This window comes from Euprymna scolopes, chromosome 4 (assembly GCF_053919585.1).
Source record: "Euprymna scolopes isolate OS-2025 chromosome 4, ASM5391958v1, whole genome shotgun sequence".
In the NCBI taxonomy this organism is placed as follows: domain Eukaryota; kingdom Metazoa; phylum Mollusca; class Cephalopoda; order Sepiida; family Sepiolidae; genus Euprymna; species Euprymna scolopes.
The window spans coordinates 5,901,444-5,927,293 of NC_136485.1; the positions used below are offsets into that span (position 1 = coordinate 5,901,444).

General features: G+C 35.9%; 1 protein-coding gene across 2 annotated transcripts in view; it reads left to right on the forward strand.

The window, feature by feature from the left end:
• The window catches only part of LOC145266490 (thrombospondin type-1 domain-containing protein 4-like), a 1,186,987-nt gene that overhangs the window by 1,069,496 nt on the left and 91,641 nt on the right, over window positions 1-25,850 (forward strand). For both annotated transcript variants that reach the window (XM_080122215.1, XM_080122224.1), the window contains 2 exons: window positions 640-812; window positions 11,593-12,481. In XM_080122215.1, coding sequence (XP_079978341.1) covers window positions 640-812; window positions 11,593-12,481 — 1,062 coding nt within the window. The remainder of the gene's footprint in view (window positions 1-639; window positions 813-11,592; window positions 12,482-25,850) is intronic.

Consider the following 25,850-nt stretch of genomic DNA (forward strand, 5'->3'; position numbering starts at 1 on the left):
GAATGTGTATACGTAAGGACAACTCTCAACCTATATACTCAAGGAATTTTTGATATATAAACTTGAAATTTTGTATATAGGATATTCAGACATGTGGAAAACATTTTAATTGGTTTTCACCCAGAAAAAAAGTGCTGCTAAGGGGGTCAAAATTGAAAAATTGGTACTTGGTGCATCATCGGATTTTTATCCATTTGTCAACTGTTTCAAGACTATCCATGCGCACATCGTTCATATGACAGGTTTTTTAAGAATAAGTTGGTTTGAAAACACTTTTTAAAGATCGTGGCAAGCTAGCCTAATGCTTATCGTACTTGACTCACTGTCTTTAAGCTTTGGTTTCGATCTCAGACCGAGTGTTTACTTTTTTTACTGACAAGAAATTAATTGTTTAGAAAAAAACATAATACTCGCATGCACATGTTTCAGTTTCTTCCCGTTTTTTACTTCAATTTTTTTTTTTTTGTTTTTAAGGAATTTAACGTTGCGTTTAATACACCGGGTACATCTGCTAGTATTAAATAAAAATGGATTTTGAGTGATCTTGCACAGTTTTAAAAATACAATTTTTTAATCTAATTTGTTGAATTGCATATAACGTGTAAATTAATTTCGTTTTTTGTTTGTTTTAATTTTCAGCTTTGAAAAAAGAAGATGATACATACATTTTCAGTGGCCAATGGCAAAAAAGTTCACCAGGACAATATAAAACCTCTGGGACAGTGTTTCACTATAACAGGCAGTCAGGAAAATCGTGTCGTGGCGAATGTCTTCATGCACAAGGACCAATCACTGAGAAGTTGGTGTTACAGGTAAACAAGAAAAAACATTGTTTTGGAACGATTTTTTTTTTTTTAAATTTATTTATTTATTTATTTATTTATTTTTTGCAAAACTTTACTTTAGAGGTATATTTATCTCATTCCCACTGCAGAAAGATGTGACACAAGATCAGGAAAGTAGGATTTGAAAAGGATCTTTCTCTAATGTGCTAGATTTCCAAATCCCATTTTGACCTGCAAAAAATACCCGGGTGTTCCGGTCGGTATTCCTCAGTAGCGGTGTCTTCTAAAGTGTCTTCACGTCCAGATTGCATTTTTGAAATTCACCAGCTGTTACAATATCAGACTTTAGTAGGGTGTATTGCAATTCCTGTTATAGCTGTTCATTTGCATCTGAAATCATAAAAATTAGTCATCTCATAAGATGTGTAGCAATAAAGTACAGCATTTTCAAGAGTTTATGACAATTTTTAAATGTTTTTACAAATAAGTTTGGAAACTTATTGAAGGCATCTCATATAAGTGCACTTGTATTTGTCATATCTATAAGATTATTTTTTATTATTAGCAGTTTTGAAATGCTGCATATTTGTATTTAATTTTCACTTCCAAAGCAGTGAAGGCATTACCTCCCCTCCCTACATTTTTTTCAGGAACTTATTTATTTTTTAATTATTTTTATTAATTAAATATTCAATTATTTTATTTAATCTTTTAAAAATATTTTTATTCATTAACATGTGTTTCAGACTATCACGTGTCATCAGTGTGGCTACTTTTTCTGGCAAGGAATACAACTCACAACTACACAATTGGCAGTGATGCCCAGAAACACGTGGCCATGGATAAGTTTTATGCCCATAAAATCTCTCTCATATACTTCTATATATGATCGTAATATTGTTGTTTCCTAGATGTAAATCCACTGAAACTCCACTATCTATAAAAAAGTGCAAGCGTAATTATAGCGTATTGGTTCATACAAACATTATTGGCTACATATGTGCATACAGGTTTCTGCTGCAATTTATTTACAGCAGTAGGACAGATTTTATTCCCATGAAACCAAATTTTTAATAGTCCTTTTTATAGGGAGTTTATCATTTGAATAAATCGCAAAGCAAAAATGCAACTCAGGATTAAAAGATCAAAAAAAATTTTTTTTATGTTTTTTTAGATTTTTGTAACCCAGATTTTAAGCACCCGATCACACTCTCCATTACCCCTCAAGCCCCTTTTCTATACTGTCTACGTCGTTCTTTCTTTATCATAATTTGTTCAAAACACGCTATGTGATATACAAATATCTGTACGTGATGTTGCCAAGCTAATCAAAAACCTTGATTCCAGTAAAGCAACTGGCCCTGACGGTATTCCAATTATAGTACTCAAAAAACTTCAACCAAAACTAGCGCCCATACTTACAAAACTGTTTAAACGTTGTCTTAAGGAGAATTGCTTCCCATCACCCTGGAAAATCTAATCAGTATGCCCTGTATTTAAGAATTCAGGTGATCGTTCATCTCCCTCTCAGTACAGGCCAATAAGTCTCCTGTGCGTCATGAATAAGTTGCTGGAATCTGTGTTAAATACAGAAGTAATCAACCATCTCAGCAAAATAACCTTCTTAGTGACACTCAATATGGTTTCCGTTCTGCTAGATCTACAGCAGATGTGTTACAGTTATATCTCATAGGATTAGCGAATCTCTCGATGGAGGCAACCTTTTTAGGGCAATTGCTCTTGACATATCAAAGGCCTTTGATAGGGTATGGCATAAAGGTTTACTTCACAAGATCTCCAGCTATGGTATAGTTGGAAATGTCTTCTCAATTATTAAATCATTTCTTTCTGATAGGTTCATAAGAGTAGTGGTTGATGGGCAAAAATCAGAAGCTCACAATATTAATGCTGGAGTCCCTTAGGGGTCCATCCTGAGCCCAACTCTTTTCCTGATCTACATTAATGATCTTCCAAATCACATCCTTACATCATTTGTAGAGATTTATGCTGATGACACTACCGTCTATGGTAGCACATCTAAGACAGTAAACGACCAAAAACACGATCAATATAAGACAGTAAACGACCAAGTTCTCTCCGATTCTCTCTCCTCTGATCTTGAGCACGTTGTACAATGGAGAAAGAGGTGGCTTGTTACTTTTAATGCATCTAAAACCAAGTTTCTATCTTTACATCATCAACGTTCTTATCCCCATCTGGCATCAATTAAAATGAATGGCTCTCGTCTTGGGGAGGCCTCAAGTTTTGACAAGCTTCTGGGCTTGACCTTTACTCCTGACCTTGAGTGGAATACGTACATCAAATCTGTTGCCAAGGTCAAGGTCGCTGGAAAAATGGTCGGATCCTTCTATCGATCCAGTAGATATCTCACTGCTGATTCAATCCTCTATCTATATAAGAGCCAGGTACGTCCAAGGATGGAATACTGTTGCCACATCTGAGCAGGAGCTACTAGAAAGGACTTGTCCTGCCTTGATAGAGTTCAAAATAGACTTCGTAGCCTCGTAGGAGATGTCCTTTTCTCTTCACTGCAACCTATCTCGTAGAAGAGATGTTGCGAGTTTGTCTCTGCTTTTTCATTATTTTCATGAAAAGTGTTTGACTGAGCTTCAATCTATGGTCCCCCCTCGCCAAACTTTCACAAGAAATACTCGTCTAGCTGAAAACACTATCAATAATTCCCCCCACTCTTTATCTGTGCCTAAACCTAAACGTAGACTTCATGAACAAAGCTTCTTTCTTAGAATTGCACGGCTGTTGAATTGTCTTCGGTTTTACTGCTTTTCAGCTGACTACAATATGGTTGTCATCAAGTTCAATTTAAACAAGTTTCTGATGAGCCATTCCACTTAAGTGAACAAATTTACCGAATTTCCACTACTAACGATTACTATATCGTCCTTTTCACTGCTGTACACTCTTTTCCCCTTATCCTTGAGTGGCCTCTCGGCCTGATAAGTGGGGACGCCTATGTAAAAAAAAATTAAAGACTCTGTATAAAAATGGACTTTTTAAACGTTGTTTTTCATAATCGTAAAACATTTAACTTTATGATGTCGCTTCTTAAAAGAGTTCCAACCGAAACATGTCTGCACATACGTAGCCAATAATGTTCGTATAAAAAAAGACAGTATATTTAAATATACACTAGACAAACTGTCTAGGCTCAAAAAGTATAGTCATTAAGATCAAAGAGTTGAGTCATCGTATTAATTTTACCCACAGTGAATAAATTTCACATCTTTCTTACAAATAAAATAATGATTAGGGAATGATTGTAAATCATTCCCAATATGAAAAAGAACAAAAGAATATAAAACCTTTATTTTTTTTTTTGTGAGACTTGTATCAACTTAAACAAACGATCAAGTCGAGTGGAATATCATCATAGATTTTATCATTTGCTGCTCTAGTTTCATCTGTGCTTTGAAATCATTTTTCAAGATGAACACGTGGGAAAGTTCAACTCAAGATAATTATTCATCGCGTTTTATTATACAGTCCCTCATTTCTTTTTGAGAATGGAAGAACTTGTCACGTGATGAAAATTTAATTCGGAAATACAATCAAAAAGATATGAACTATTTCTGGAAGATGAGTGTGAAGTTTTTCGGGGGGGGGGGGTCTTATTTGTTTTTATGAGTTATTTCCCTTGTGTTTACGTCACATGTTACAAGCAAACATGGCGAAATCGTTTTTTTTATTGAATCATGGAAATACTTGTATTATGTAATATTCCAGTAATATTTAACTAATTGCCACGTGACAATTAAGTCGATAATAATATTGTTTTTAATTGAAATTGTCGCAATAAGTAAGTAGGTTTCTTTTCTTTCTTTCTTTCTTTTATACTTATGTTCATCCCAAACAGAGCATATCGTCACTTGGATGTAAAGGGCTACTATTTGAGACCATGTCATGGAAAGATAAACAAGATGTTGATTTACGTTGCATTTAAACTTCTGCATATCAGTACAGTCATGGAAGCAGGTAGCAGGAAGGGAATTCCAGTCTAATAGTTTCTTCCCTTGAACAGCTAGAGTAGAAAGCTTTCTGGCATTTAGGGACCTCAACAGTGAAGGGGTAAGATTTTGTTGCCAAGCGGGTTTGTTATTGATAACAATGTAGATTGACGACCAGGCTGTGCCAAGTTCGAATCCTGTCCATTCCATAACACAATATTATCTTATGAATGTTGGCAATCTTCAGTCTCGTTTACAGTATTCTTGAAAGAATCAGGAAAACCAATACTAACGACAGAATTGAGCTGTTTGTCCAAGTCGTATCAAGTTGATTCATACAAAGTTACCTTTTTTTAATGCAATATAAAAAGATTTTGTTAACTAAAATAGTAAAAACACACAAATATTAGCATGAAAAAAAAATGGTCTAGATTTCAACAAAACTGGTTCTCCTTTGATAATAAGGAGGTGTTGGTAGCTAAGTGACTAACGACACTGAGTGTGCCAAGTTTTGAATATAATTCGTTCCAGAGAAACACTTTCATTAAGGGTTTGGCAAATTTCATATGTTCCCTCTTGTAAGCAGCTGATTTTTTTTTTTTTTTCAAGAAATAATTCTGACTAAAAAGATATCAGGGAAACCAATGCCAACAAAAGAATCTAATTCTCAAAGAAGCCAAATTCAATTGATGAACCTGGAATTTCATATAGTAAAAAATTATTAAGTGCCTATCGTTTCGTATGATAAAAATGCAGATCTTGTGTTTTGCATTCTACTATAGAATCTTAAAAATCCTTTACAATTTGGAAAGGTGTTGAGATGATTGATCCATATCAAAAAGAATTTGAGTCTTATTGTTGTGTAATTCAAAAAAACTATCCGGATCGCTAATCGGGATTTGTTTGAAATCTGTACAACTTACACAATAGATCTAAACACAAAACGTCTTCTTTTTTTTTTTACACGAAAGTCACTACTTATCAAGGTCTAGAGGCCACTCAGGGATAAGGGTTATTGCGTGTACAGTAATCAATGGGATAATATCGTAGTAATCGTTAGTATTGGAGATCTGATAACGTGTTTTACTTAAGGAGGCGGTTTATCAGGAATTTGTTTAGGTTGTAGTCAGGTGGGAAACAGGCAAGCGGAAAAGAGTTTCACAGGCGTGCACTTCTAAGAAAGAAGCTTTGTTTATGGAATCTACATTTTGATTTAGGCACAGATAAAGAGTGGGGAAAATTACTGACAGTGGTTTCAGCTAGACGGGTGTTTTTCATGAAAGATTAGCGAGGGGGTACCAGAGATTGGAACTCAGACGAGCACTTCCCATGGAAATAACGATACAGCAACGACAGGCTCGCAACGTCCCTTCTGTGAGAGAGAGGTTGCAGGGAAGAGAAAAGGGCATCACCCACTAAGGTACGAAGTCTATTTGGTACTCTGTCAAGGCAGAATAGGCTGTTTTTAGCAGCTCCTGCCCAGATATGGCAACAGTACTCCATCCTTGAACGTACTTGGTTTTTATATAGATAGAGAATTGCATCAGCAGTGAGATATCTACTGTAGTGGTAGAAGAATCCTACCATTTTTCCAGCGACCATGGCAACAGATTTAATGTACATGTTCTATTTCAGATCAAGAGTAAAGGTCAAGCCCAGAAGTTTATTAAAACATGGAGCCTCCCCAAGACGAGAGCCATCCATTTCAATTGATGCCAGATGGGGATCAGAACGTTGATGATGTAAAGATAGAAGCTTGGTTTTAGATGCATTAAAAGTAACCAGCCACCTCTTCCCCCACTGTACCACACGCGCAAGATCAGTGGAGAGAGAATCAGAGAGAACTTTGTCATTTACGGCCTTTGATGTGTTATCATAGATGGTCGTGTCATCAACATAGATGTCAACGAATGATTTAAGTATGTGTTTTGGGAGATCATTGATGTAGATCAGGAAGAGAGTTGGGCCCAGGATGGACCCTTGAGGGACACCAGCATTAATAGTGTGGGCTTCTGATTTCTGCCCATGAACCACTACTTTTATGAGCCTTACTTGCACTTTTAAACTTATACATAACAGAAATGAATTATTTGACAATGTTTATTTTCTAGTGACACCACTGATAGCATGGAGGGGTCGCGAGGTGGTGTGTGTGTGTGTGCATAATAACAGAGATAATGTGTCTGCTTGTCCTTGGTCTCTTTTTCTCTCATTGTTGTCTACTACCTCTATTGACATGGATGACGTCAGAACATGCCACCATGCATTGTCATAAATGTCAGTCAATCCTGCTGACCTAATCCCAGGCGATTCTATGTCCCCCATTTTGACATTATTCCCGGGCACCTGATCTCGACTCATGATCTGACTGATTTTATTTTGACTCATCTTCGCAAACTCAGACTGTCTACCTCTGCTACCTGCAACTCCACCTTATAACATTATTTCAGATTCCATAAACGATTATTTTACTTATGTTTTTTTATTTAACTTTATTTTTCATTTGTTCAAGCAATAGAAAATTTAGATAAAAATCCTATAAGTTTATCAAAATCTTGGATACACAAAAGGAAAACAGTAAGAAGTTTGTCAAATTAAAAAGAAAATTATGTTTTTATTCAAAAGTAAATGAAACTCCAAAAAATGAAATTCTTTCTTTTAGGCGATATTAGAACAGGAATTGGTAATTGTATCAGAATCAGGATATAGAAGGGAATTGGTAATAGTATTGAAATCGTCCCATCACTAATTTTGTAAAAATATTGAATTATATTAATCCTCCTACCTTTACAGTGACAACAATATAATCATTCAACAACAATTAATCATGCAACAAAAATTAATGAGTCACAAAAAACACTGCAGCTAAAAACAAGAACTTTCAAGTGAAAGATGAGTTCTGTGGTCATTCATCCTGACGGAGATTAAAAGCGAATTTTTTTTGTAATTCTCCATTTCCTCCATTTCCTTTTTTTGTGCTTTAATCTTCACATTCCATCTTTCTGACAAAGAGGGAAAAATTGCTGTCTTCTGAGTCGAATGTTGTATATAGTGAGTTCAATTCTTTCATGGCATTCATTAACAGTCAACTGTTAATCTGTCATTAATCCATATCCTTTAGTTACTTTAAGCCTTGACTCATTAATAAAAAATACCAAGGTGTAATAAAAGACGAAATACCAAGGTATAATAACAAGAATTTGTTTTTGGGAGAAGATCACAGGGTAGTATCTGTTCTGATGCTGCACTTCATCTTTTCTGTCCTCAGTCAGTGGAGAAGAAATCCTTCATAACTGAGGCAATTTTTATTTTTGTTCCTATCCAGAATGCCCCATTTTGGGGAGCTGGATTTTCCCCATATTAAAAACCAACCTTGTGTCTAACTCTGCCCTCGTGGGGAGGCAAGTAAATACGAACGTTTTAAAATATGAGATTGAATTTCACATTTGACTATGGAGATGAATATAAAATAAACTGTTTCGCTGAATTAGGAAACTTTTTTGAATCCATGAACTGTTTGGAACTCAAATATCATGAAAATGTCGTCATTCGTAATAAGAATGCAAAAGGAACTTACCTCAAGTTTCTGGTTTATGTAGCGTTTAAAGTTGAGTTATGAGCCAAAAACGAAAAGTAAAATCACTGCTGAGAAGGAGTGGTTGTTCAGTCATGAATATGGACTGCAGTGTGTGTGTGTGTGTGTGTGTGTGTGTTACAACACTGAGAAGTGACGATTTTAACTGCAAGAATCAAAAAACCACATCAAGAATCAAAAAACCACATCAAGAATCAAAAAACCACATTGAGAATCAAAACCACATCGAGAATCAAAACCACATTGAGAATCAACACTGAAATGTCAGATAACTTACCGAGAAATGTATTGCCTGTCAATTAGTTGAATTATTGAGTCAGTTAATTTACAAGAATTAGAAGTGAGTGGAGTATGTTCAAGGAAATTCTGACATTACTACCCAGCAGGTATACGGCATAATCACGTTGACACAACGATTCCCCTTGGATCACCGAATTTAAGCAACATTGAACCTGGTCAGTAATAAATGGGTGACCATTTGGGACTTCCAGGTGCTGTTTGTGCTCTCTGCTTATCTCGGCATTGTTTCCAGTCGTCCTGAGCCTCTCCTTGCCACTGGACTCAAACATTGCCAATTCAGAAGAGGTGTGGTTGGGATTGCGCAACCCTTGCCTCATAATTACATGCACAGCTACAGGGCGTATTCTTTGACTTTCGAAACTGAACAGAAGTATCGATAACCAGCAGAGGGTTCCTATTGTCAACGAAGGGAAAAATGTATGCAGTGTGATGATGCATGGAAATAAAAACTCACCAGTGAGGGTTGAGGATATGTGTTGCATGGAGAGAAATGATCTTAGAATGATATAATGGATGTGTAATGTGAGTCTTAAAAACAAACTTGTGGGAGACCCTGGAGTTGCTGGTTATAGGCTGAGGTCCCACTTTGTAGGCTGAGTTGTGGAACGGATTATTAAGAAGGTTGCATGTTCGGTTACTAAATGTGTCGAAGGTTGTCGTTTGTAATTCGGACAGTGTAATAAAAACAATCAACAATAAATAGCATGTGTTACGAGTACAATTAAGGATTGAATGAAGTACGCTAAAGCAGAGTTACATATAAAGAGAGAATATTTATTTACACAGAAGTATTGGACGGTATGGAATGTGTTTGTGTATACGCGCATGTGTGTATATGAGAGTTCTTGTGTGTGTAACTAGCGTGTATATAATAAAATGTTCGTTGTGTACAAACGTTAGAATGTTCTTTGTGCATATCCGTGTCTGGATGTTTGCCTGTGTGATCATAAGAGTTCATACTGTATGCGAGAGTTAACACATGCATTTATTCTTACCTTGGGAAAGATAAAGGCCCTGTCGAGGCGTGGACGTAATTTGCGTACCACTCGCATTGAAAGTTCGAATCAAAAGAAAGATAGAGAGAGAAAAAAAAGGCGGAAGTAGAGAATGTCACCTGTTGGGCAAACGAGATGTAACGACAAGGGTAGGTAACCGGTGCGTATTGAAAGTGTGTGTGTGTGTGCATGTGTGTGCGATTTGAGTAAACGCATGTTAGATTTTAAAGGCATGTGCCCATAAACTTAGATCTGATGACCTCAGAGGAAGATTAAGTTTACAGTATAGAGAGATGTGTGAAGAACAGAAGACTTTGATGGTATGGTCACATTGAAAGAGTGGATGAGAGTTTTGGGGTAGAACAATTGAGAGAAAAAAAAGCCTTAGAAGAGAGGAGGTGATAGAAATGGATTTGATAGAAAAGAGGGATAAATAAAGACCTGTCCAGAGATAGGTTACTGTAGAATTCCATTTCAATATGTGCCAATTTTTACAACAGACGTTAACTCTTTATAACCTGAATTATGATGTAGATGATTACAAAAATATTGTTAATTTTAGTTTAAACGGCAATGATGCTATGATTGTCTTCAAACTGGAAAAATGAAGTTCAATAGTTAAACTATCACTGAGAATTTTTACATTTCATAAACTTACCTTGATTATTATCTATAGTGCTTGAAAAAAGTGTGTTTATGACAGCAATCGAAATCCTTCACTCTCTGAAACAGATGACGACGTACTGAATGGAAGCAATGGACAGTTGCAATCTGCCCAGATACTGAACTAATACGTACAAGGCGTGTTTGAATCAATTCCCATTTTATTTATGCCGTTATATTCATTTATTTACGACTGAACGAATTAGTTCAACTGGGTCATAAAAGGGTAAATAATAATTAATTAAATCAAAATTTTTAATTTCAAAATTTAACAATTTTGAAATTAAAAACAAAATTGATTAAAACATAATGGTCAATAATTTAAAAAAAAAAATAAAATAAATTATAAAAAGAAAATGGTTAAAATACAAATTTGACGTAAAAATTCAATTTTATCCAAAAAGTTTATTTTGTTGCCATCTTACTTTAAATGTTTTAATTGTTAAATTTTTAAAGCTTTTGTAGAAATATAAAAAGATAAAGTTTGATTACATTCTCTGTTGGCTTAGCAGACCGAGAGCCAAGTCAACTCACGATGGTCGCTTGTGTGATGCACCATTTGCGTGAAATAATTGTTTTCATTAAAATAAATCTGAAAAATAATGGATATTTCCGCCATGATTCAACCTATCAAAATGTTTAGCTCTAAGACTGAAATCAATAAATTCAACCCTCTTTAATTAATTTAAGATAAAAAAAATAATGAGTTTCAAACGTCTAAAGCAATAATTTAAAAAATAACAAATTATATAAAGGAATTGGTCAAAATACAAATTTGATATAAAAGTTCAATTTCATAAACGTTAAAAAGTTAAACGTTTATTTTATTGCCGTATTATTCTAAAGAATGTTTTATTTGTTAACTTCTAAACGTTTTTGTGAATTGTTAACTTCTAAACGTTTTTGTGAATTGTTAACTTCTAAACGTTTTTGTGAATTGTTAACTTCTAAACGTTTTTGTGAATTGTTAACTTCTAAACGTTTTTGTGAATTGTTAACTTCTAAACGTTTTTGTGAATTGTTAACTTCTAAACGTTTTTGTGAATCGTTAACTTCTAAACGTTTTTGTGAATTGTTAACTTCTAAACGTTTTTGTGAATTGTTAACTTCTAAACGTTTTTGTGAATTGTTAACTTCTAAACGTTTTTGTGAATTGTTAACTTCTAAACGTTTTTGTGAATTGTTAACTTCTAAACGTTTTTGTGAATATATCAGAAATATTTCAACTGTATTTTAACTTGAATTTAATTTCTTTTATTTTTATTTTTCAGTTGTTGGCTTATGATAGAAATCCTGGCATCTTTTATGAATATTCTATTCCAAGTGGAATGGTTCCTAAAATACTACACAAAATGAAGAATATAGTCCCGCCTCCCAGACAAATGCACCCACATCCTCAAGCATACCGCGGACGCTTCTTCCGCCGTCGACCTCATGTTAGAAACCTACCTCAATTTAAACAACCAAAGCCACACTCGGATTATAACAGAACTAATTCCTATTGGAACCGAAAAAGTGAAAACGGTGATAAAGTCATTCATCGCCGACCAGGTCCGCATTATATACCGTCCTATGCTTCCAAACAAGCTGCAGGGGGCTCGGGCCCGTCTTCACGTGCCTTCTCTACACACCAGCAACAAAGCCAGAGCAGAATCAATCGGAAGCGCCCAGGATATGTATACCCAAGAAACGACCAACGATACAACAATTCAACTCTACCACATAGGAATTACCTAAGGTATCCCGCTCCTAGGAGACGGTTTAACTCAACCATGCCACGAGGGATGCAGCGAAGATATTCTTATAAGTATCCAAGATTAAATTCTTCCTCTGCTGCCAGGGGCCGCCATGGACGGCAATACCTCGGCAGCGCTCAGGCTAATGCAACATACAGTCGACGTTATGATAATAGTGTCTCAAATACTGGTTCAAATAAACGTCCTCTAAATCGTGTTCCTTACCGGAATAGTCCGCATCGTCCAGTTTTAAGAAATGTAAGGCCTGCTTATAACCAGCCGCATACATCTGGTGTACAGGCACAAAGTTTTGGATCGAAAACATTGTCTGTAAGTCAAACAAATACCGGCACATCTGATGAAGAAATTAATTACCAATGGAATATTGTTGGATTTACTGAGTGTACTGAACCATGTGGCGGAGGTGAGTGGGTTTGCTTTTTTTTTTTTGTTTTTTTTTTTTTTTTTTTTTTTTTTTTTTTTTTGCTGTTTTTTTGTTTTTTTGCTGTTTTTTTGTTTTTGTTTTGTTTTTTGCTGTTTTTTTGTTTTTGTTTTTGTTGTTTTTTCTCGCATACTTATTCTATAATGTATACAACACTTTAAAATAATAAAAAAACGGACATTTAATTTCATTCTAATTTTGGAGATGAGGATTGATTATGCGTATTATTTGGACCCTTCACATCACTATTCTCATGTTCAATGCTAGTTTTACAATGTTTCGGTCGATGTAAACTTTCTGCAGATGTATCTTATCAAACTCTGGAATCTTTCTGTCAAACTCGGAAATTTGCATATAATTTCAAACAAAAGTTTTTATTTATTCTACAGATGTAGTATTCTCTCATTTTGTCAGCAATAACTGGGTAGAAGTCCTAAGTAATTCACAACATTTTTTTTGGGGGGGGAGGAGGGGTATTTTGTGTGGCGCAGTGAAATGGGTTGATAAGCCTTATATATATATATATATATATATATATATATACAATGTATCACAAAAGTTAGTACACCCCTCACATTTCTTCAAATATTTAAGTATATCTTTTCATGGGACAACACTGAAAGCTTGCTGCATGTCTGAATACCTTTATGTAAAACTAGCCTGGGTGCCCGACGTTGCCCGGATGTTTGGAGGTGTGTGTTGAGCAAAAAAAAAAAAAAAAAAAAAAAAAAAAAGTGGTAGTAGGTAGGCAGGCAGACTCGAACTCGTGCTGCAAAGGAGGAAAAAAACGTGGAAAAAAACGTGACGTGTTTGCTGTTGCGCCCATCGCTAAACCGGAAGTGATGTAGGTTTAAATTAAGGCTGGACAATTGAAAAGAGGCTATGACTTTCGAAAATATCGGCAAAAAAATGACCCTTCACGGTAGAAAAGTGTCCGGTTAAGGGTGAAGGAATTCATGTTTTTCACCAATCTTTCGATATTTGTCATCCGAAGGGTCGAGCTTCAAAATGATACTAATCTTGTGAAAATCCGTTCCCTCTGTCGAAAGTTTTAGACATAAATACATACATACATGATGGAAGCAAACTCGTTCTCGAGTATTGCCATTACTTAATACATCTCTGACTCAAATGAGGCAGACATGAGCACCACTAGCAGCACGTGCCGGACGGTTGCTTCTATGAACCTTCTACAGTCCTGCACATCTGCTGATGACCGGGTCCAGGCTGTGGTGCCCTGAATACCTACCAGACCAGACCTTGGATGCTCCAGAGCCTTTATTTCTATTGACGCCCATATCCGCATCAGTCCTCATTGAGTGTCCGTTTGCCATTTTAGGCTACAGCCAGCCTTTTTGGTATTGAGATACACACTGATGGTAAAATGTGTATTCCATTACATATCAAGTAATGCCTGTGCTTGAAGCTTTTTATAGCGAGGAAATACTTTGCACCAAGACAATCCCACTCTCTAAACAACTGCCACATTGAACCAAAAAGAAGAGCAAGTCAACATCATTGGATGCAGCAGTCATCGCAGGTTTTATATCAGTTTTCCTTCTCCTAGAGAGGTTGCCTTCACCACGTCTTACCGAGTTCTCTCCACCCATTATGCCATTTGATCCATGACTGGGACTTAGGTTGCTGGGCACAAGAGCATATTCCACACGCTGGTGGGTTATGTATGCCGCAGCTAACAGGGCCTTAGCTCCACTGGAGGTTTCTGTCAGGGTTACCTTACCATTAGCCTTTGGTTAAAAGAACCTTGTCCCACAAAGCAGTGGAGGTCCAGTTATACGGCGCAGGACACTTGCTGTTCATCAGTCTCGTCTGCATGGCAGTGGTCACGACGTGCACGTGGGGTTAATTTGTCTGGGAGAAGCACAGTATGACGCTAAGACATCTGTGTGCTTTTAACACACGTTCACACCAGACTTTGACATACATACATACATGCATACATACATTTAAACAGACAGGTGACATTTATGTTATAGATTTCCAATGTTTAGACCCAAAATTGGCTGAATAGTTTGCTAGAGACTGCAAAGGACCCTTGGCAGCCAAATTTTCGGCAAAAAACAATTAAAAAGCTGCCCTATGTTTGAATACACTTAATGTAAAATTTCAAATGTTTAGACTAAAAATTGGCTGAGAGGTCAATTTTTTTTAACTTTAACCCCAATTTTGACCCATTAACATTAATTATTTTGGGCTTGGATCAAACATTTTAACTTGATTTATGTCCAAGTAACCTACATCTAAAATTTCAAGTGTTTAGTCCCAAAATTGGTGTGGAAGTTTGGTAGAATTTTCAAAGGTCAAATCATTGCACTTTGACCCCTTAACAGCCAAATTTCTGGCCGAAAACTGATTACAAAGATTTTCCCAAATCTCACTACCCTGTATATCAAATTTCGAGTCTGTAGACTGAAAATTGACAGTTATTATGTAGGGAAATGGACACAGACAGACACACACACACATTCACTTTTATATATATATATATAGTACATATATTACAAAAATAAGTATTATTTTTGTAATAGAACTATTGAGATAATAAAAAACACGGAATTATAATAACCAAAACTCCTTACCCCATACAGTTTTAATGTTTGTTGTTCCTTTGTTATTTATTTTTTCTAAAATCCGATTGCTGCATCGGAAAAGCCAGTTAAAAATACATAATATACTTTGTTATTTTCTTTAATTTAATCCCTTTTTTAGAATTTATTAGACAAAATTTAACTTTTATTTTACCGTGTCAATAAATATGATCATCACTGTATATATATATATATATATATATATATATATATATATATATATATATATATATATATATATGGAGGATTTGGACTTGTGGAACAAGTTCAATTTGATCTTAAGTCAGTAAAAATAGCTACTAAGAGGTCAAAATTGAAAAAAAAAAAAAAACTGGAATTTGGCAGGCGTAAGTTGACTTAAAGTGCTCTTCTATGCATATGCAAATATACATTTATAGGTTTAAGTCGGTTAAATTTTAACATTTTCATTTCTATCTGACCATAGCTCAAACAGTAGCGACTAAGGCTGGAGCAGTAAATGTTTGGGTTTCAATTCTAGCTGATGGCATTAAAGTTATTTTTTTTTAAATTATTTTTACTTTTGAAATCATTATATAAAGTACAATATAATAATTAATAAAGAAGTGGCTCTATCATAATGAATACGAAATCTCATAAATTAAAATATTAAAGCATATTTTACGACCCGGCAACGCTAGGCGACCTGCTAGTTAAGAATAAAAAAAAAACGAAGACATGTTTGTTTGAAAACATTGCCATGAGAGATGCCTTTCATAATTATACTAAAATGAAAAAGTGATCTTTTGCTGTTGTTCAAGAAAATTCCCATAACCTGCACTAAAAATAGTTCAATGTGACAAAAAGTTTAGAGGAAAAAATAGCTTTTTTTTTTCTCTTTTTTTTTTTTATAAAGGAAATTTCTTAGTTTTTTTTTTTTTTTTTTTTTTAGGGGGGGTAGTTGCTTTTTCTGCATGTTTAATACGAGCAACATTGTTAAAGTTAAAGAATTATTACTAGGGCTATGACAACAGCATATTCTTTTCATTGTTTTGACTCTCGAGTATATATCCGACACAATTAATCAACCGAGAACCGCATAACTCTATATAAAAGCATATAAGATATCAACGGATACACACTCGAGAGTCAAAACAATGAAAAGAATATGCTGTTGTTCTAGCCTTTATTATACTTATCCGAGTTTTGCATTGGACATCCTTGGGCAGGGTGTTTGCCACGCCTTACCCTACACCTCGAGATTCACCTTTCCATGGCAAAAACAACTTCTATGAAGAAAAATATTAAAGATCTATTTGAATAAAATTTTAAAAAGAAATACTTTCATGCAAAAAAAATAAATAAATAAATAAAACTATACTTATGCAGAATAAGGGTCGGGCTCTCATCGGAATTGTCCGTGCAGTTTACGTAAAATGTTGAAAAGTGCCGAAACACTGAACCAATGTAATCACAGCCGCCAACTTTATTTATTTGCTATCAAAAAAAAACTGTAGAAAAAACTAAATTTTTATTTAAATTTGAAAAAACAATCATAAAAAAGTAAAAATCATAAATAAATGAATGTTTTTCTTTATTTTAATTTTCTTAATGTTTCATAAAATATCTCCAATAATTATTCATTGCATTTTCAACCAAAATAAAATTGTTTTCGTTTTTTAATTAATTTTCATTAAATTGTCTTCATGACAAATATTTTTCATTGAAAAAATTAACTATCGCTTGCGTAAAAAACATCACGAAACTTTCGTGTGGAACCGTCCGGCGTTTTACGTAAACTGTCCAGAAAATCACGACTATAGTATGGTCTTTATTTTACATAAGTACTTTTCCTTGAACCCATAAGTACGCAGCCTAAAATAACCCAAAGGGTTGATATGTCGTAACCCCCACCACCACAAAAAATAATTCCCTGACTTTTTTCGATCTTTTTGCTTTCCACCCTACTTCTAAACCCTATAAACTATTCGAACTCAACCCAGTCATAGACACATACACACATGCATGAACCTAAGCATATACTCAACCAAAACTATAAAATGAGCATACATATTATACATACACCCATACGCATATTCACACACACACATGCACACATATGTATGTATATATATATATATATATATATATATATATATATATATATATATATATATACACACACATACAAGTACATGATATAAAAAACCTAAACACCTCAAAAGCATGTGGACCTGACCTCATCCCAGCTGTACTATTAAAAAATGCGCCGCTGAGGTCGCTCCTGTTCTCTCTTAAACTCTTTAACAAATGCCTTAACGAATCTTGCTTTCCTGCCTGCTAGAAAACTGTGTCTGTGGTACCAGTTTACAAAAACTCTGGCGAAAGAACTGACCCATTAAATTATCGCCCAATTAGCCTCCTCCCTCTTTTCGCCAAAATAGTTGAGTCCTTAACTGCAAGACTTTGGAATTCTCTTCCGGTTTCCTGCTTTCCCAACTGTACTGACATGCAGAAGTTCAAGTGTAATATGACCAGACATCTTGCTGCTAAACTCCCTACATAGTACCCCTGCAACTTAGGTCCCTAATAGTAGCCCCTACATCAAAGTGGCAATGTACCTTGTTTGGGGTGAAAATGTAAAAAAAAAAAAAATAATAAATATGTTCCTATAAATTTGTTTTTTTAATTTTTTGTGTATTGATATTCATATTAAAACCCCTTTTGTTCTATATATTTAAGGTATTTATTTGCTTCCCCATGAAAGCAAATGTGACACAAGGTCGTTTTTAATGTGGGTGAAACCAGCTCCCCTAAAATAAGGGCAAAAAGGGGACACTCTGGCAGTATCCAAAAGTAGTAATTGTCTCCGTATGAAAGGTTTCCCCTCCATTGACCAAGGACCAATTAACTTAAGTGTAGCATTAGACCAGATACTACACTTTCATCCATCAAATTTTTTATTCAGGTTTAAAAGTATGATATAAATTAAACATGAACAAAATATTTAGGCACAAGGCCAACTCATAAAGGGGGATAATGGGGGGTCGTTAGCTATCCTTGCCACTCTAGAATAAAACAATAAATTCTCTTAGCTAGTATCCTCTTTCACCATAATACCGCATTCACCTTTTCATAATGGGGGACGTTCCAACCGTTTAAAACATTTTCTATTGATGCGTAAAAAAAAAAAAAGATAACAATGATACAATAATTCATTTGTGTCGAGGGCAGGGAAGAAAAGTGAAAAAGTGGTGAGTAAGACCCTCCTAACCCTGTCTACTTGATAGACCGCCCTTTTCACGTTAGTTTGTAAAAGAACTTGAGGTCCTGTGGGACGGTCTCTAGGTGGGGGTGCTCTCTAGATGGGACGAAATGGAGAAAAGAAAAATTGGTGGGTGGGTGGGCGGTATTAGTAATTGATTTCTTTCTCTAAGATAGGGGAAATTTAGAGGGGAAGGGGGGACAAAAAATTACAGTTAGGAGGGGGTGGGGCTCATGGAGGCTTCCTAGTTGGGGAGAGATGGGGCACTCACTGCTGCCAACCCAAATGCGTGCATAGCAAGTTATCGGCGCCTCCTCTCACTAGATCCTTGTGGGGTTCCCTACAGGTTGCAGTCTCAAGGTCTCTGGACCTTGGTAGTTATTTAAGTACGGCTTGGCATTCTTTTAGGAAGGAAGATTCTCCCCGCAGCTTGCTATGGCTCTCGACAGAGGGGTCAGGAATGAGGTCAGGAAAAGCGGCAGTAACTGCAGGGTGCTACAGTTGATCTCCTTGCAGATAGTGGCTCAGGAAGCCAGCCTCTCGGTGTCTTGATGACACTTCAAGTTCGGCATTCCCAAGCCTCCCTCACACGGACGTTGAAAACAGACCTCTCTGCTCACTGGGTGAGCAGAGAGGTCTGCTTCCCAAAGAAGTGAGGACAAGAGTTTGAAGTACAGCCAGTTGGTAAATGATGAGAGGGAAGACGTACGTGGCACATGCCTCAACTGTCCTTTAAGGAATGTTTCCTAGCAAACCATGAGTTGACCGCAGCCTCCACCTTTGACCATACCTCCGACCAATTCTTTTTGAGCTGAAAACCCAGTCCAAACCACATGCCAAGGATCTGAACCAGGCCATCCGTCCAGCTGAAGGGTGCCAGGAGGTTTGTATTACCACTCCAGGCGCCCAATCGCAGTCCAACCGACTTGCTGCGGTTTATCTTGGCCCCTATGATTCTTTTGTACTGAGTGAGCACCTCTGATATGATCTGAATGTCTAGGGAGTTCAACACAAAGATTGTGACGTCATCGGCAAATGCGGATACTCTGGCGACTGAGCCACCAGGCAGAGCTATTCCACGCAGGGCCTAATTTGCCTCCTCACATCTCAGCTCGTGGAGCAGCGGCTCCAAAGCAGGACATAAAGCAAGAGTGACAGCAACCAACCCTGACGAACCAACCGAGAGATAACAGAAATTGCTCAAAATCCTTTGACTTGTATGACAGCCATGGGCTGGTTCTGCATCAGAGATCCACTTGCAGAAGTTCTGTTTAAAACCAGCGTCTTCTAAGACAGATGCCAGGAAGTGATGAAAGCTTGGACTGATCTAAATTGATCAGCGTTGCTTCTGTGTCATCTTTTATTCTTCTGTCTAGGATCAAGTAGTTCAGGTGCAAGTTGTTCTGGTTCAGTCAAGTCACCGATAACAACCTGCAACTAAATTGGACAAAATCTTGGCCAAAATCTTCAACTTTGTGTTTAGCAGAGTTATGGGCCTGTAGTCATCTAATTCTTCGCCGCCATGCCTGCCATCTTTCCTCGGCAATATGATCACTCCCTTGGTGACTTGCTCCAGGATGGATCCCTGAGCAAACCAATGGTTGAACACATCTGTCAGAAGAGGGAGAAACATGGACGACAGCCTCAAATGCAGTTTGTATGGCAGACCATCGAGTCTCAGTGATCTGTCACAGCTGATCTGCTTTAGTGCAGTAAAAACCTCCCGCTCCGTCATCCGGCCCTCACAACTAGCTGCTCTAGCTGCCTTGAGGCGGGGAGAGTCGGCCAAATAGTTGTGGGCCAGAAGATCGGGCTGCTGCATAAAACGCTCCTCAAAATGTTCTCGAAAACCCTTACAGATCTCCCGAGTCGATTGCAAGGTGCGTCCATCCAGATGTTTTACCTTAACAATGTACTTGTCTAAGCCACACCTAGAAACGTTGCGATGCACGTCTGTGTCCGAATTGACTGCTTCATTGTCTGTCTTTCTAAGCCTAGCTCGAACTACTTGGCCTTCGTAATGCTCGCTAGTCTTGTGCAGATGGTCCTGCTTAGCTAATTCCTGAATAACCCTATCATCCTCCCCCCCCCCTAGCCCGGGCTAGTTTCTGCTTTAGTTTGTCAGTTTTCTTATGGGATGATCATCTTTAGTTAACTATTATGTGTAAGTATATTCATGCAGATATTCTACATGATTTATACTTGCATAATATTTGCGTAAAAAGGTTATAGTAAACACAAACCTCTTTCTATATATATTTATGTATGCGTATATATATTTGTTTAAAAAAATGTTCCCTATCAAACTCCTGTGTCAGTTTTTGGTCTACAGACATGAAACGTCATATATTGGGTATTCGAACTCATGCAAAACTTATATTTGTGTTTTAGGGAAAATCGGTACAAAAGTGTCAAAATTAAAAACATGAAATTTGCCAGGTGAAGGTCGAATGACAGCATAACAAATATGCATGCGTAACATAGTAGCTATTAGTTCATGTTTTAATTTTTTTCCTTGCAGCAAACGTGTCTTCATAGTTCAGGCATTAACGTCAAAGGAAAAAGTAAATAAGCTAAACGTTTTGGTTTCGATTATTGGTGGTGGTGCCCGAGTGATTTTTTCTTTTTTTTTTTTTTGTACTTTTCAAAATTAGATTGTATACAATATAATAATAAATACGAAATCTGCATTAATTAATGGATGGATGGATTTACAATTTTTGCTCCTATTCATTTTCACCTCATCAACTCCATGGATTTCACCTGAAGATGATTCACAGTCGAATCGAAAGTGCTTGTGATAACAATCGGACATTCATTAATATTTTCGATTCTTATATAATTTGATATACGGAAAAAAAAGAATCATAAAGCAAAGCATCTTCGTTGTATTTAATAATTATATATATATATATATATATATATATATATATATATATATTGACACAAATGCTCTTACATACATTATATGAGTATGGTTACATAGAAATAGGTGAAAAAAAAAACGACAGCTAAAAAAAAAACTTCCTTTTAATAGATTCCCAGTGTAATCTAGTCACGGGCTCCATTGTTTAAATACATACGCATATTGATGACTCACGTACCGAGTTAATATCGCATCAGCATTTTAGCCGTAAGCGTGACGTAACGGAATGAAATGCATATATAGACATGAAGATCGAAGGAAAAGAAAGGAAGAAAAGGAAAAAATGCGTGAAGATCTGGAAATACGTTTGACAAACATGCGGGTCTCTTCCTTCTACCATTTCCAAGGTCCTGAATATGACTTTAAACTATATCCAGTGGTGAGGCCCCAGCTTGTGGGCTTTGGGGAGTGTGGAGCCATGCTTTAATTCCCATTACTCCCAGGTCCACTCTGACCCGGAGTGGTAGTACCTGTAGGGTCCCAACTATGGGTTAAATAGAAACCGACTTGGAAATAACAAATATAGTCTATTAAGAAATTTTTCATCAAAATCTTTGGATTCGGCATTAAATAACCTGAAAAGGGTTGATATGCCGTAAAACAACCAACCAAAACCGAACCATTTCCAATACAAGCAGGTCGACTCTTGGAGAGTATTACTGCAACACAACAGCGGGTTGTCTCTAAAGACAAAGGACTTTAATGCCTGACGAGGAAATGGAAAGAAGGTGCAACCTATTGTGTTATAAATACATGTCGGCGACTTGCGTGTGAAACCGGATGAAATAAACATTTTTTCTTTCGCTTAAAAAAGATTTTGTCAAAGTTATCTCTTCTTTGCAAGTCTCTACATACGATGTTTAGGCCGTTTTAAAAGTAAACTCAGGACTCACTTTCACTCCTGACTTTAAAAAATTACATCAAATCTGTTGGTAAAGTTGCGAAAAAAATGGCTGGGTCATTCCACCACTCAAGAAAGTACTTGACTGCTATATAAGATTATGTAGTTTATTTTTTTGATTCCTTTTGAGATGAGGTTTCATAATTTATTTATTTGCAGACTGTTATCCTCATCTTCATAGTCGTTGTTTCACCACGTTTCGGTCAACTTATCCTCTGGCCTTCTTCAGGTGGTTAACCAGGATGGGATAGGAATGCTGAGTCTTGTATCTCCAGTAATTAGTGTCCTTCATTGTTGTTTCACCACGTTTTGGCCGACTAATTCTCTGGCCTGCTTTGGGTAGCATTGAAATCGCTGTCTTCAGACAATGCTCATCTGGAACTATAAAGATTCAACACCTCTATTCACTGCGCCACGGGTCCCGATACACTTACAAGACTCAGCATTCCTATCCCGTTGCGGTTTGCTAAAACAACAACAGCTATGAAGATGGGGATAACAGTCTGCAAAAAAATGAATACTCCTATATAAGAGTTAGATACGACAGGGTTTCCCAGGGTGAGGCTGAGGGGCTCCGGAAGCCCTTTCTTAAAGAGGACCAAATGCTTTATTTGGAAAAACCAAATGGCTGTAGACATTTAATTATTGATCTGTTTTACTGGAAAAAGATATGATACATGACTACAGGTGCGAAAAAGATATGATACATGACTACAGGTGCGAAAAAGATATGATACATGACTACAGGTGCGAAAAAGATATGATACATGACTACAGGTGTAAAAAAGATATGATACATGACTACAGGTGTAAAAAAGATATGATACATTACTACAGGTGTAAAAAGATATGATACATGACTACAGGTGTAAAAAAGATATGATACATGACTACAGGTGTAAAAAAGATATGATACATGACTACAGGTGTAAAAAAGATATGATACATGACTACAGGTGTAAAAAAGATATGATACATGACTACAGGTGTAAAAAAGATATGATACATGACTACAGGTGTGAAAAAGATATGATACATGACTACAGGTGTAAAAAAGATATGATACATGACTACAGGTGTGAAAAAGATATGATACATGACTACAGGTGTGAAAAAGATATGATACATTACTACAGGTGTAAAAAAGATATGATACATGACTACAGGTGTGAAAAAGATATGATACATGACTACAGGTGTGAAAAAGATATGATACATGACTACAGGTGTAAAAAAGATATGATACATGACTACAGGTGTAGAAAAGGATATGATACATGACTACAGGTGTAAAAAAGATATGATACATGACTACAGGTGTAGAAAAGGATATGATACATGACTACAGGTGTAGAAAAGGATATGATACATGACTACAGGTGTGAAAAAGATATGATACATGACTACAGGTGTAGAAAAGGATATGATACATGACTACAGGTGTAGAAAAGGATATGATACATGACTACAGGTGTAGAAAAGGATATGATACATGACTACAGGTGTGAAAAAGATATGATACATGACTACAGGTGTAGAAAAGGATATGATACATGACTACAGGTGTAGAAAAGGATATGATACATGACTACAGGTGTAGAAAAGGATATGATACATGACTACAGGTGTAGAAAAGGATATGATACATTACTACAGGTGTAAAAAAGATATGATACATGACTACAGGTGTGAAAAAGATATGATACATGACTACAGGTGTAAAAAAGATATGATACATAACTACAGGTGTGAAAAAGATATGATACATGACTACAGGTGTGAAAAAGATGATACATGACTACAGGTGTGAAAAAGATATGATACATAACTACAGGTGTGAAAAAGATATGATACATGACTACAGGTGTGAAAAAGATATGATACATGACTACAGGTGCGAAAAAGATATGATACATGACTACAGGTGTAAAAAAGATATGATACATGACTACAGGTGTGAAAAAGATATGATACATGACTACAGGTGTAAAAAAGATATGATACATGACTACAGGTGTAAAAAAGATATGATACATGACTACAGGTGTAAAAAAGATATGATACATTACTACAGGTGTAAAAAAGATATGATACATGACTACAGGTGTGAAAAAGATATGATACATGACTACAGGTGTGAAAAAGATATGATACATGACTATAGGTGTGAAAAAGATATGATACATAACTACAGGTGTGAAAAAGATATGATACATGACTACAGGTGTAGAAAAGGATATGATACATGACTACAGGTGTAGAAAAGGATATGATACATGACTACAGGTGTAGAAAAGGATATGATACATGACTACAGGTGTAGAAAAGGATATGATACATGACTACAGGTGTAGAAAAGGATATGATACATGACTACAGGTGTAGAAAAGGATATGATACATTACTACAGGTGTAGAAAAGGATATGATACATTACTACAGGTGTGAAGAAGATATGATACATTACTACAGGTGTAGAAAAGGATATGATACATGACTACAGGTGTAGAAAAGGATATGATACATGACTACAGGTGTAGAAAAGGATATGATACATGACTACAGGTGTAGAAAAAGATATGATACATTACTACAGGTGTGAAGAAGATATGATACATGACTACAGGTGTGAAGAAGATATGATACATAACTACAGGTGTGAAGAGGGTCAGAATGGTTCATGAAAACGAAAATAAATAAATTAACAAAAAATGCAACAATTTTTGATTAATCAAAAACAAAAAATGGTTGTAAACATTATCATTACTTAGTATTAAAATTTGAAATTAATGTTTTTCGTATTTATTTTAGAAATGATCTTGTTAGTGTTTCCTGAAAAATCTTTGCCCTGTCAGGGGCTCCATGGTGTCCTGATGTTTGGGAAACTCCGATATAAGAATACTGCTGCCACACTTTTTCTTGTCTTGATAAAATAAAGAATTGATTTTACAATCTAGTGGGAAATTATCTCTTCTCTTCATCCTCTTTCTTGCAGAAGACACAGTGCCAGTCTTTATCTATTCCATCATAATTTCTATGGTAGGTGCTCGACTGGGCTCCAATCTAGTTCTTCCGTATAAAACATTCATAGCAAGAACTTTTATTTATCCCCACTGCAATGTAATTTTCTTTCTGTGTATCTAAAACGAACTTCAATTTCCATGAACAGTGTCTCTTTCCAAGAACTTTCCATCTGCAAAGCAGATTATCACGAGATTGCTTCTCTACAGATTACAACATGATCGCCTTAAAACTTATGTCAACAAATACTTATTGAGCCATAATCTCAAGTAATCAATTTTTGTCCTTTCCATCATGTTTAATTCTCTCGTATTATTGTTCATCATTCAACAGACAATCCTTGTGTCACTTTTTTGCCTCTGTGACATTAGTAGGATTATGACAACAGCATATTCTTTTCATTGTTTTGACTCTCGAGTGTGTATCCGTTGATATATGCTTTTATATAGAGTGATGTGGTTCTCGATTGTCTAGCTGTGTCAGATATATACTCGAGAGTCAAAGCAATAAAAAAAAATATGCTGTTGTCATAGTCCTACTAATTTGTATTAAAAAGAAATTAAATTAAAATATCTACAAAATATACATGAATTAATATATTTCAATTGGCAATTAGGATACAGATTGCTCAGCCACCAGGGTGTCGTCCTTAGATATCACGGGTCATCACCA